Genomic DNA, 14375 nt, shown 5'->3' on the forward strand with positions numbered 1-14375 from the left:
TGCACGTGCATCGATTGTAAAACCCCGTTCCGTTTCAGGAAGTGGGGACAGTTGGTGCCGTGTGCTCGTTTCACGTCGGGGTGCCACTAAAGGCGCAGGTCCCACTCCTGAGTGATCGGTTACGCGACTCTCTTTTGCACGCGACACAATCTCTTGTGGTTTATTTAATTATTTAAATCTTCCGTGACTGCAGCGATTCATATTCTTTGTTCTTTCGGTAAAGTCACCACGTAGAAGGGAAACAATAAAATAATAAAAAATCTAAAACAATAAAATTCTTACGACGTTTCGACCGCAACACAAGCAATCATCGTCAGGTGTGAAAACCACAGCAAGAACATTTAACTCGTAATCTCGTAGTCACTTACATGTTAATATCGCCTGATGATGTCACTTACATGTTAATATCGCCTGATGATGTCACTTCCCTTTTAATGTCGCCTGATGATGTCACTTCCTGCTTAATGTCACCTGATGATGTCACTTCCCTCTTAATGTCACCTGATGATGTCACTTCCCTCGCATTCAATGCAAACATGTCCAGGGCCCCGAGCCCCCCACCTCCGTCTGAAATGTCCAATGCGCCCATCGCAGAAAGCTGGTGCTACACACAGGTAACTTGTTCCCCTGTGGCCAATCACATTCAACGGGTCTCCATCTTGTGCCGGTCAAAGTATGCGCATGGCTAATGCATTTAACTTTTACACGGTTTTTGTTCGTCGCAAAGCCATCGAAAATGGTTTCATAATTATGTGTAAGTGCAATTATGGATTATCATTGTACAGGCTATTTTTGTACATCAGATTGCAAAGTTCATAGAATTGCACTAACAACATTATACTAGATAATTGTCTCTGATTTTGACTGGTCGTGTGTTTTTACAAAAGGGGCAGCAGTTTTTATCAAATAAAAAAAATAAAAAGGCCTTTTATTGCACACTCTAATCTATGACATGTTGAGACTTGTTGTGTCAACGCTGTGCAGTAATGAACATGCAAGGTAATCCCAGAACACTAATAAGACCCTTTCATTTACAGTAATGTTTCTTTCCTTATAGACAGTTTGTGTTTTTTGAGCACAATATTCAGATGTGTGGGTGAAATACTTGAGGGTTTGTCAATGGTCATGTATTTATGGTAATGAATGAGCTTTATAGCTGTTATGTGCTCGTGTATTTCAGGTTAAGGTCGTGAAGTTCTCTTATATGTGGACCATCAACAATTTCAGCTTCTGTCGTGAAGAAATGGGCCAAGTTCTCAAGAGTTCTACATTTTCAGCAGGCACCAATGATACATTGAAATGGTACAGTAAATTCTGGCTATTTTATGACATTAAAAAAATCACAATGCTCACGGAGGTGCTTTACTAGAACAATTTTGCATAGTGCATGTTTTAGTTCATACTATATTGTTTTAGTAATATAGTCTGCGCGTACATACACACCTAATATTAACGACCATGTCTTGTTCATATGTTCAATCAGGTGCCTACGCATAAACCCCGAGGGTTTTGACGGAGAGAGCAAAGATTACCTCTCGTTGTACTTGTTATTGGTCAGCTGTCCCAAGAGTGAAGTCTACGCCAAGTTCAAGATTTCTATTCTTAATGCCAAGGGAGAGGAAACCAAGGCTATGGGTGAAACTACTTGTATTTAAGTATCAATTCACGTCATATGTGTATTTGGTAACAGGATTATATCATAATCAGCCATTATTTATCGACTGCTGGAAACATTTTATAAACCTTACGAACACCATCCCTCATCCTTCACATGAGCTGATCTAATATCTCCTTGTCTACGTTTGACATCGTCTTGGGCATGTACTCTACTTTTCTTCCTATTCGACCACTAGTCTCATCCATCAACCATCCCATTTAGCGATGTGTCCTGTCCAAGCCCAATCTATATTTACAACAGTGAATATGATGTCTCTAATTTGCCGTTTTGATTTGACCAACGTGTTCCTCTTTCAGTTTCTCACTGTAATTTTCAACATACTTCTCTCCACGCTTTGTGTACTTTTTAGTTTTGTTCCATTTGTCAGTGTTTCTATTTGTAATCAGTGTTTCATAGTAGGTAATATGCACTAGATTGGAATCTTTCATCCTGTAGCACATTGCAACTTTTCATTATCAAATTCATTTTCCAAAAGTGCTCTTGATCCTGTTCCACGTTCAGAAGTTGCCATTATACATATTTTTTGTGTTTTCCATGATATTGACCCTCCAATAATAATTTTATTTTGCTTAGTGTACCTGGACATTGTCATTCACGGACATTTCTTTTCCTAGTTTTACAATCTTCACCATGTGTTATTCCATTGTAATTTATCAAGTGACGGCTTTATTTTTTCTGCTTGCACTCACTATTTATTACAACTTCATTATTTTTGTTTGTATTCTCATCCATTTTTTTTATTCATTTCTGGTGGTTTTACAAAGGTTGGCATTTTCATCCCATTTCACACTTCTCCTTTACCTTGCTTTAGTGGTTCATATTGTTTGTTTTATAATTGCCTTATTACTTTCAGGATACTCTTTAAATGCGCGATAACTATTTTAAGTGATGACATCCATACATTTACTGTGCTTTGCTAAGGCTATTAACATGTTTCTGAGAGTCTAAATCTATCTTTTTGTTTTAAACTTTCATGTTTTTTTCTTATTATTTGCTTTGGTGTTGTCTTTGGTAATGTTAACATGTAACTCACGTCACACAACCATGTTTACAAAGACAAGCATTATTAATACACAAACACATTCAACTAATCCATATGAACTATATCTTCATACACTTAAATCCAGGTCTGATTTTCATCTACCTTGAAGTTAAAAGCTAAACTGAACTATTTTTATTTTACCAGGCAAGGCCCACTGAGCTACAGTGTGGGAAAAAAGTATTTGATGCCCTGCTGATTTTGTACGTTTGCCCACTAACAAAGAAATGATCAGTCTATAATTTTAATGGTAGGTTTATTTCAACAGTGAGAGACAGAATAACAACAACAACATCCAGAAAAACGCATGTCAAAAATTGTATAAATTGATTGGCATTTTAATGAGGGAAATAAGTATTTGACTCCCTCTCAATCAGAAAGATTTCTGGCTCCCAGGTGTCGTTTATACAGGTAACGAGCTGAGATTAGGAGCACACTCTTAAAGGGAGTGCTCCTAATCTCAGCTTACCTGTATAACAGACACCTTTCCACAGAAGCAATCAATCAGATTCCAAACTCTCCACCATGGCCAAGACCAAAGAGCTCTCCAAGGATGTCAGGGACAAGATTGTAGACCTACACAAGGCTGGAATGGGCTACAAGACCATTGCCAAGCAGCTTGGTGAGAAGGTGACAACAGTTGGTGCGATTATTCGCAAATGGAAGAAACACAAAAGAACTGTCAATCTCCCTCGGTCTGGGGCCCCATGCAAGATCTCACCTCGTGGGGTTGCAATGATCATGAGAACGGTGAGGAATCAGCCCAGAACTACACGGGAGGATCTTGTCAATGATCTCAAGGCAGCTGGGACCATAGTCACCAAGAAAATAATTGGTAACACTACGCCGTGAAGGACTGAAATCCTGCAGCGCCCACAAGGTCCCCCTGCTCAACAAAGTACATATACATGCCTGTCTGAAGCTTGCCAATGAACATCTGAGTGATTCAGAGGACAACTGGGTGAAAGTGTTGTGGTCAGATGAGACCAAAATGGACCTCTTTGGCATCAACTCAACTCGCCGTGTTTGGAGGAGGAGGAATGCTGCCTATGACCCCAAGAACACCATCCCCACTGTCAAACATGGAGGTGTAATCATTATGCTTTGGGGGTGTTTTTCTGCTAAGGGGACGGGACAACTTCACCGCATCAAAGGGAAAATGGACGGGGCCATGTACCGTCAAATCTTGGGTGAGAACCTCCTTCCCTCAGCCAGGGCATTGAAAATGGGTCCTGTATGGGTATTCCAGCATGACAATAACCCAAAACACACGGCCAAGGCAACAAAGGAGTGGCTCAAGAAAAAGCACATTAAGGTCCTGGAGTGGCCTAGCCAGTCTCCAGACCTTAATCCCATAGATAATATGTGGAGGGAGCTGAAGGTTCGAGTTGCCAAACGTCAGCCTCGAAACCTTAATGACTTGGAGAAGATCTGCAAAGAGGAGTGGGACAAAATCCCTCCTGAGATGTGTGCAAACCAGGTGGCCAACTACAAGAAACGTCTGGCCTCTGCCAACAAGGGTTTTGCCACCAAGTACTAGGTCATGTTTTGCAGAGGGGTCAAATACTTATTTCCCTCATTACAATGCAAATCAATTTAGAACATTTTTGACATGCGTTTTTCTGAATTTTGTTGTTTTTCTGTCTCTCACTGTTCAAATAAACCTACCATTAAAATGATAGACTGATCATTTCTTTGTCAGTGGGCAAACGTACAAAATCAGCAGGGAATCAAATACTTTTTTCCCTCACTGTACATAGCTCTTTTTCAGAAGTGCCCCGGCCACAAACGATAGCTTAACGAGATGGCTTATTGTGAGGAAATGTATAGCCAAATACTCTGGATTTTTATAAATATGGAGGGAAAAACCGGAAGACCTGGATAAAAATACATGCAACCACAAGGAGAACATGCAGATTCCAAATATACAGGCATCAGGGTTGAGATCGAACCCATGACCTATATACCAGGCGAGGTAGTTGACTGCCACCGTGGCGCAGGGCTTTAGAATACATTGCTGTCTTTACACTTTGAAAATAGAATTAAGTTTTTTTTTTTCCCATTACATGAAATTACCACCGTTTATTGTAAGAACTGGTGAGTATTGTTTGAAATCTATTTTTTTACAGAGAGCCCGCGAGCATACCGCTTTTTCCAAGGAAAAGACTGGGGATTTAAAAAATTCATTCGAAGAGATTTTTTGCTTGATGAATCTAATAGCTTGCTTCCAGATAACAAACTGACACTCTTTGGTGAAGTAAGTATGACATGCTGCAGCTAATGTGTAATTTTCTATTTTAGTCATTACAATTGCACAGTTGGAGTCAATATTCTACTTAATTGAAGATTGTAATAATTACTTTCCCTGTTCCATACAAGGAAATTGTTAACATGAGTTTTACAAGCACGTTTTTCCTCCACTGGTGCTAGAGTTAACATAGCACAACAATTAAATAATCAAGCGTATTTTTTTTTTGGTTTTCTCCCTCTGGATAGTGTTTATATTTAAACCTTGACATTTTTATAAACTAGAATGTCAGGTATTACATAAAGTGTTTTGTTTAAATGTCGCCACATGAATTCCTTTTCCTATTCTCGGACATCAGCCAGTTTGATGTAAATGTTACTTGTCCTTAGGGGGGTCCTTTTAATCAGCCAGATTTATATTTTTTACCTTTAAAATACTTTACAAAATACAAGCATTTTTGATAATGAAAGGAAGCACATCAAGAAGAGCTGTTCACTTCCTCTGTTGTTGTGCAAAACCCATAATTAGGGGCCTCACTACCTGTTTAAACTGTTTATACAGTGTAAAATAACTTGACAAAAATATAGAATGAAAATTGATTCATATGAAAAACATTTCACGGACCTCTATTTTGGCATTATTCACAACACTTGTTCTGATATAGGATGTCTGCAGATTTGTTTGCTTGATTGAACCAAAGCCTACATCTTCATGCAAAATGTGTAGTTAAGTGAGGATTTGTAAAAAAAAATCATCAAATGCCTTCTCAAAGCTGGTTGATGTCTATGCAGGTTAGTGTGGTGCAGGATTCCGTGAACATTTCTGGTCAATCCAGCATGAGTACATTCAAAGTACCAGATTGCCGGCTGGCAGTTGACTTCGGGGAGATCTGGGACAATTCCCGCTTCACTGACTGCCTGCTTCGTGTTGGTGGCCAGGAGTTTAAAGCCCACAAGGCCGTATTGGCAGGTCTGTGCCACAACAAGCAACACATGCGTCGTTTAGTGTACAATAGAACCATATAATTAATGATACTGTAATTAGTTTGGGGTAATCAACTACAGCCATTTCCTGTTTTACATTGAATTTTATTAACTAACACTGGCAAATGCTTACGTCAATTTGTAATGCTTTTTGTTAAAGGATACATCAGTAAATATGTGTAGTGAATTCAACTGAGTCACAGACGCACTTCTTCAACCGACACACGGGGTACTACCCCTTAACACATGAACAACCTATGGTGGTGGACCACCAGGCTATCTACACTAATTACACGGGAATTAGCTACGACGGACCGGACCCTGGCCGGGGTCCGGGTCCACGTGTTGGTGACTCTTGTAGGACGTATATTCTTCAGGATGAACAACAGCAGCCGGTCCCTCTCAGGGACCCGGCTTTTATCCTCTGTGGCGAGGGTGGCTCCGCCCTTGGCCACGGCCACCTTCTGGAATCCTCTAGCGGGTTCCCGGCCCTGACACGTGACCACCCCTAGCCCCCACCTGGGGGCCCTGTGTACACTTTACCGGTCACGTGTCCTTCGTGGTCAAGTGCCATGGCCCTTGGTAACCCCATTCCCATGGCCAGCACTCTCACACCCTATCCTGTAGGGGTCGGCACCGCACGCAGAGCGTGGTGCCACTCAGCACTGTCAGACAGCGCTCACCATGCCCCTCTCGGGCCGGTACTGCACCCACATCCACGTGGTGCCCGCGATGTTAATTCATCGCACGCCGTGCCTCTCTATAGCCGGCATTACACAGTGACATTCGCGATGTCACTACATATATAAATGTAATATTGTATTGTGTGAGAGATAAACATATTTAATTAGCCTGTTGCTAAAGTTTTTATTCCGTTTTTATTTACTTCACTATATCGTTGTTGTGCAGGAATTAATTTTTCACAATGCAGTTATGGTGTAGGTTTTGAGCCTCTAATTTGGACATTTATTTGCGTCCATGTTTGCCAAATCTGTAATGGATATGCCATATGAAATAAAATATGGATCTGGATTTTACCTCTTTTGTATCTAGATTAATTGATCTCTAGATATAACATCTAAATGTGTCTGTACCACATTCCGGTGTTTTTCCAATTCACTGTACAGTAAAACCTTGAATTGCGAGTAACTTGGTCTGCAAGTGTTCTGCAAGACGAGCAAATTTTTTTAATAAATATTAATTTGATAAACGAGTGAGGTTTTGCAATACGAGTAGTACGTATACGCTTTGTCTGCCTAGCGTCACGTGATCACAACTGATATACGAGTGCTTTGATATACGAGTGCTTTGGATTATAAACACGTTTCCGGAACAAATTATTCTCGCAATCCAAGGTTTTACTGTATTTGTTAACAGTTGCTTTACCTTTTTCAGGTCGGTCACTTGTTTTTAATGCTATGTTTGAACATGAAATGGAAGAGAGCAAAAAGGTATCTTTAAATGCAATCTTAATACAGCACATTAATACTGTGATCATACATTTCCAAGGTGCATTTGTCACAATGGATCGGTTGATAAGTATCTCTTGAGAGTGCTGTCAAATGTTGAACTATTACCCTAGTAACTCTTTTGGCGCATTGCCTATTTATTATCAAAAAGTATTCATTACGAGGGAATGTTAGATTGTATTTTATAGCTATTTTTTATTCAACATTTCACAGAAGGCCATTGCATGTGTGTCAAGAATGGATTTATTACGCGCAATAAATAGTCATCGGCAAGTTGAATACAACTTTAATGGAGCCACTTTACATGTGTTGTGTAGATATAACGGATGTTTATTTTATTTAATTGAATGCTATATTTTCGTCTCCCAATATATGCCGAAGTTAATTTGAATATATTGTGTTGCTACCTTGCAGAATCGAGTGGAGATTAATGATGTGGAGCCTGACGTGTTCAAGGAAATGATGAGTTTTGTCTATACGGGAAGGGCTCCAAACCTGGAGAAGATGGCTGATGAGCTGCTGGCCGCTGCTGACAAGGTTACACGCTTAAAATATTAACATGAGATCGCACCACCTTGTGATGTATCGGTATGCAGTTGTAGGTCGCAAGTGAAATTAAAACAGCATTTAGGTATTTTCTAAAGCCCGTGTCACAAATAATATGAATAGCAAATGTATTTGATGTAGATGTTCACATTAGTGCTTTCAGGTTTTGGAATTGATGTCCTGGGAGATGATTGAATTTTCAACAAAAAATATAAATTGTCATGCAATTTCACAATTGAATTGAATGTCAAACTGGTATTAGTCCATGCTAGAGGCTAGTACGTGTGCATTGAAGTGCATTCACATGCAGCATTTTTATCCTAAGTGCAACCATTTGGCTGTGTGTTCTTGTATTGAGGGGTTTTTGTTAATCACATTAACAATTGATACAATTAGTAATAAAATAAAGGGACGTGTTTTAATAGATTGTTTGATGTGGCATGGCTGTATAGAAATAAATTGGAACAAATATACTTTTATTAAGGAAACGGATATCCTGCTGTTCCTGAAGATCTGCCAGATAATCAGTTAAGAGTCATTACTCTCCCTTCTGGAACATCATATTCAATAGTTCCTAAAGCGATTGTAATGAAATAAGAATACAAATCGTATAAAGTCGCATGTTCAAGCTTTGTTCATTAAAGTTTAATATTCTGCTAGAGTTGAAATATGGTGGCTTGCAGTTGCATTGTTTATCAGCTTAACAACCAAACTCTTTAAGCTCTTGGAAAACAACATCTCACCTCCTTTGTAATTTGCATGACTTTGTAACCAATATAATAAAGTTTAGGACAAGGACCCCTAATTATAGTAGAGATCAATAAATACATGACTTAAAACATAAATATGCTGAAAGGTTGATGCCATGTTTTAAGAAAATTCTCAAACATTTGACTGCTGTATACTGCGTTTATAAAGTAGTTCATGGGGTGAGGGAATGTTATACAAGCGAAATAGGTAGAGAAAATAGTGTTCTTAATGCTGAAATTGCACTTTGTTTTTACTTTTCTCAAGTATGCATTAGAGAGGTTGAAGGTGATGTGCGAGGAGGCACTATGCACAAACTTGTCGGTGGAAAATGTTGCAGAGACTTTGATCTTGGCCGATTTGCACAGTGCAGAGCAGTTGAAGGCCCGGGCCATTGACTTCATAATAAACAGGCAAGTCTAGTGAGAGTGTGACTGTCACTGAGCTGCGTAACATTGATGATGCTTACATGGCAATTTGCATTACAGTCCCTTTTAATGGAGACTAACCGTTTGCCCCAATCCTTATAGACACTGCTTATTAGGAGCTCGCTTAACCCTGACTTGTACTTGCAGTCATGCGATGGACGTAATGGAGACGGCGGGCTGGAAGTCCATGGTTCTGTCTCGCCCTCACCTGGTTGTGGATGCTTTCCGTGCCTTGGCCACGGCCCAGTCTCCACAGCTGGGACCTCCATGCAAGCGTCTCAAACAGACTTAACGGTGGCAGGCAAAGAACATCTATGACCAGGAAAACTTGGGCTGCACGGTGCGGTTATTTACCTGTGGCCTCCATGCAAACAACCGTGAAGACTTTGCATCAGACTACCAACTTTCCTCTGCTTTGAAAATAATGTTAATTTAAGCAAATATGTTTACTTTCACAAAAAGGTGGCCAAATTAACTTTACCATGTAATATAGTGCTACATCTATACATCTACAACTCTATAAACAAGTACATATGTAGAAAAAGTGGAAAACTACAACCTAATAAACACCACGACATATCCCAATTGAGAGAGTGTAAAATAAAACGTTCGATGTGATTGTCCCTAGGTGGCAGGACAATTTGGTTCAATTGTTTAGTTAAGTAAAAACAGAATGGTCTAAAACCCTGCAATGTCTACCTTAACATGAAGGATGAGTATTCGTCCAGTGTCTGTGTACTCAAGGTTACAGATAGTGGTATAGAGAACAATCAGTTCTGAAAGATAAGAATGTGCCAAGCCATATAAGGCCTTAATTCAAGAGGTAAACTTTTCAGATTGATTTTTCATTGCACAGACAGCTTATGCATTGACTAGAACAGGAGTACTATGATTGCGCGAGTTTGAAGACTGACAAAGATAATATTGCAGTCGTGTATCCTGCGTATAACAAAGCATGGATGGAGTGCTCGGTGTAAGAAAAGAATACACAAGGACCATGGCTTATACCATAGCACCGGTGATAAATAAGAATTATCAAACAAGAACATGGAACAAAAGCTGAAAAGTATTTAGGAAAAAAGCGTGGAGCGGTGCATGCTGAGAGTTACTCTGGGATGGAAAGAGGAATGCAGATGTACTGACGTCGCAGACGTCGCTGTGTAATGCCGGCACTAGAGGGGCACGGTGTGCGATGTACTCACATCGTGGACACCACTTGTATGCGGGTGTCGTGCTGGCCCTAGAGGGGCTCTGTGAGCGCTGAGTCATAGCGCTGAGTGACACCACGCTCAGGTGTGCATTGCCGACCCCTACAGGATGGGGTGTGAGAGTGTCAGCCATGGAATCGGGTTACTTTAGGCCATGGCACTCGGGTTGACCCCGGAGAACACGTGACTGGTAAAGTCTACACAGGGTCCCCAAGTGGGGGGGCTAGGGGTGGTCACGTGTCGGGGCGAGATCCTGCTCGAGGATTCTAGAAGGTGGTCGTGGCCAAGGGTGGGGCCAGCCACGGCCACGGAGGATATAAGCTGGGTTCCCCAGAGTTGCTGTTGTCATCCTGAAGATCTACATTCGACGTCCGTGAAGAGTCACCAACACGTGGACTTGGACCCAAGCTGGGGTCCTGTCCGTTGTAGCTACTCCCAGTGTAGTTAGTGTAGTTAGCCTGGTGGTCACGTAGCTAGTTACGGTGTAATTAGTGTAGTTAGCCTGGTGGTTACGTAGCTAGTTACGGTGTAATTAGTGTAGTTAGCCTGGTGGTTACGTAGCTAGTTACGGTGTAATTAGTGTAGTTAGCCTGGTGGTGACATAGCTAGTTATGGTGTAATTAGTGTAGTTAGCCTGGGGGTTACGTAGCTGGTTACGGTGTAATTAGTGTAGTTAGCCTGGTGGTTACGTAGCTAGTTACGGTGTAATTCGTGTAGTTAGCCTGGTGGTTACGGAGCTAGTTACGGTGTAATTAGTGTAGTTAGCCTGGTGGTGACGTAGCTAGTTACGGTGTAATTAGTGTAGTTAGCCTGGTGGTGACGTAGCTAGTTAGGGTGTAATTAGTGTAGTTAGCCTGGTGGTTACGTAGCTAGTTACGGTGTAATTTGTGTAGTTAGCCTGTTGGTTACGGAGCTAGTTACGGTGTAATTAGTGTAGTTAGCCTGGTGGTGACGTAGCTAGTTACGGTGTAATTAGTGTAGTTAGCCTGGTGGTGACATAGCTAGTTATGGTGTAATTAGTGTAGTTAGCCTGGGGGTTACGTAGCTGGTTACGGTGTAATTAGTGTAGTTAGCCTGGTGGTTACGTAGCTGGTTACGGTGTAATTAGTGTAGTTAGCCTGGTGGTTACGGAGCTAGTTACGGTGTAATTCGTGTAGTTAGCCTGGTGGTTACGGAGCTAGTTACGGTGTAATTAGTGTAGTTAGCCTGGTGGTGACGTAGCTAGTTACGGTGTAATTAGTGTAGTTAGCCTGGTGGTGACGTAGCTAGTTAGGGTGTAATTAGTGTAGTTAGCCTGGTGGTTACGTAGCTAGTTACGGTGTAATTTGTGTAGTTAGCCTGTTGGTTACGGAGCTAGTTACGGTGTAATTAGTGTAGTTAGCCTGGTGGTGACGTAGCTAGTTATGGTGTAATTAGTGTAGTTAGCCTGGTGGTCACGTAGCTAGTTACGGTGTAATTAGTGTAGTTAGCCTGGCGGTCACGTAGCTAGTTACGGTGTAATTAGCGTAGTTAGCCTGGTGGTTACGTAGCTAGTTACGGTGTAGTTAGTGTAGTTAGCCTGGTGGTCACGTAGCTAGTTACGGTGTAATTAGTGTAGTTAGCCTGGTGGTTATGTAGCTAGTTATGGTGTAATTAGTGTCATTAGCCTGGTGGTCACGTAGCTAGTTACGGTGTAATTAGTGTAGTTAGCCTGGTGGTTACATAGCTAGTTACGGTGTAATTAGTGTAGTTAGCCTGGTGGTCACGTAGCTAGTTACGGTGTAATTATTGTAGTTAGCCTGGTGGTTCCGTAGCTAGGTACGGTGTAATTAGTGTAGTTAGCCTGGTGGTTATGTAGCTAATTACGGTGTAATTAGTGTAGTTAGCCTGGTGGACACGTAGCTAGTTATGGTGTAATTAGTGTCGTGATTCATAATAAAGGTTTTTGGGTTAGATCGCGTTATTTATAAATGTGTCGTAACCCTCCACCACCCGACACGGCCAATCAGCAAAAAAAGTGTCACGTTGACAAAAGACAAAAGAGTTCACTACATCAGCCCACCGCTGTGTTGAAGGGTGAATCAACAACATTTACAGTTTGAATACGACGTTTCGCTGGTAATTACATACAGCATCATCGGGCAATTCGCCAGAATGGTAAAGCCCTCACTTGCTCCCGGTCTTAAATAGAGCAGCAGCAGGGTGACGTCTTCATTTAACTCATTCAGGTGCAGTAATTATATAATCGATTGGTGATCAGTGACAGCGCCGTGACTACACGGGATGTCGCGCTTGGCCTGAGCAAAAGGCAGACGGCACAAAGAATGAAGACGCACAATGTGACACTGTGAACTTGCGAGACGATTTCGTTTTGCGCGTGCGATAATCACCGCCATTCTGCTGGGTAAAATGTGTAGTACTCTTTGGTTCTATTGGGTAAAGTCACGTAGGTGAAAATAACATAACAAAAAATCACTACGTTTCGGCCACAACACAAGCGGCCTTCATCAGGTGAAGGGACAAGACTGTCTGGAGGACAGCGCTGACTTTACCCAATAGAACCAAAGAGTATGGATCCTAGCAGTCACGAAAGCTTTAAATCTAGAATTAAAATGTGTAGTCCAATCGCTTGGCACTAAACATTTTATTTAAATGTGAAGACCTTTGTCGATCCACTGCTGGATAAATTCCTCCACCACGATGTTTCTGCCATGGGGGTTGTTTGACCATCATTCACCACATTGGTCAGTGTGGATTGGTGAAGGACAGGTAGGTGCCCAGAATTAGTTCAGATATCACTCGCTACTGATGTCATCCGTGATCAGTAATCAAACTTGAGTCGCTGCTGGGTTCATAGTGCATTGCGCTAACAATTGCACCGCTACTACACCTTAAACATTGAATGTCATCATTGACCACGATCAATCCACAGCTGGATGAAGACCTCCCGGTGCTATCCGTGTACCTGCTTGAGTCCCGAGTGGTTGGGGTCATCTGAGTGCAAGTGGTGTGTGGTTATCCACGTCGGGTGAGTTTCCTCACCAACCTGCATTGACCAGGGTATAATGACTAACGGTCACATATCTTCCCCACAATTTTAACGCATCTTGATACATTAACCTGAATCTGAAAATTTGAAATATTCATCATTACGAGGAAATAAAACAGGAAGGAGACAGACTTCTAAACATGGATTTCTCTGTTAGATGCAGTCATTTGATGCCACTATTTGTGATATCTCAGGGAACACGATGTGACAAATCAAGCATACCAGCTTATATGGAAGAATGTCTCGATTCCAGCTCTCAAATCAACAGATAGACACGATGCTTATATAAATAACCACATTGTACAGCTTACCGACCTACCAAGGAGTTGACCCGTTCTTTCGATGTCCTCTAGTACACAGGTAACTATAGGCTACAACAGGTGTTTCGTAAAGCCAGTAGATACACCTTTCTGCGGCCCACTTTTCACTTCCCACAAAATCAGCAGCCTGCAATACAATGCAGCGATACGGTCCAATTTACACTTCAATGGCGACTAATGGGAGATGCGAATGGACCGTGGAAGACTGGCCCACAAACTTCAGTTTGAGAATGCAGAGGACTGGATGGAAAAATGCCAAGGAAATCCCGATCGGATACCCCCCCCCCCCCCCCAATCTCTCTCTACGAAGAGTTGACGGCGGGGATTTGAGAGGCGGCAGCAGCAGCAGCAGATGGTGGCCGTACGCTTGTGGCAACGAAGCCCCGAGTAGCCGTCCCTGCAGGTGCACACGCCAGGGAGCCGCGCAGCGCCCGCCGTTGACGCAGCCATCTCGGCACAGCGCTGTTCGGGGGGCATCGCCAGAGGCGCACGGGAGGAGGAGCCTTTAGCCGTCGGCAGAATCCTTGCATCGGGTAGAGCGGCCCCAGACATCGTCGTCGTCGTCGTTGTCGTCGGCCGCTAAATGATCGGAGTGGCGATGATGACGCATTGGCGAATGTTCGTGCGTGTGTATGTGGTCACAACGGTGACTTCCTGGGCCTCAATTATGTCGGCTCAGAC

General features: G+C 42.1%; 1 protein-coding gene across 2 annotated transcripts; it reads left to right on the forward strand.

Moving 5' to 3' along the window:
* The first annotated feature begins 501 nt into the window (after nucleotides 1-501).
* LOC142909533 (speckle-type POZ protein-like) lies at nucleotides 502-9277 on the forward strand. Of its 2 annotated transcripts, none has more exons than XM_076059745.1 (8): nucleotides 502-614; nucleotides 1181-1302; nucleotides 1484-1635; nucleotides 4847-4974; nucleotides 5757-5934; nucleotides 7344-7399; nucleotides 7832-7954; nucleotides 8978-9277. In XM_076059745.1, exons 1-8 carry the CDS (start codon nucleotides 537-539, stop codon nucleotides 9131-9133), a joined length of 993 nt encoding a protein of 330 aa, XP_075915860.1. In that variant the 5' UTR covers nucleotides 502-536; the 3' UTR covers nucleotides 9134-9277. The 2 variants fall into 2 exon arrangements, with proteins under 2 accessions (XP_075915860.1, XP_075915861.1); XM_076059746.1 differs by lacking the exon at nucleotides 502-614 and adding an exon at nucleotides 667-754 and having other exon boundaries at nucleotides 8978-9276.
* The last annotated feature ends 5098 nt before the right edge of the window (nucleotides 9278-14375 follow it).

Source organism: Petromyzon marinus, unplaced genomic scaffold, assembly GCF_048934315.1.
Source record: "Petromyzon marinus isolate PM22_M1 ecotype Great Lakes invasive population unplaced genomic scaffold, UKy_Petmar_22M1.pri1.0 PM_G_Scaffold_124, whole genome shotgun sequence".
Classification (NCBI taxonomy): domain Eukaryota; kingdom Metazoa; phylum Chordata; class Hyperoartia; order Petromyzontiformes; family Petromyzontidae; genus Petromyzon; species Petromyzon marinus.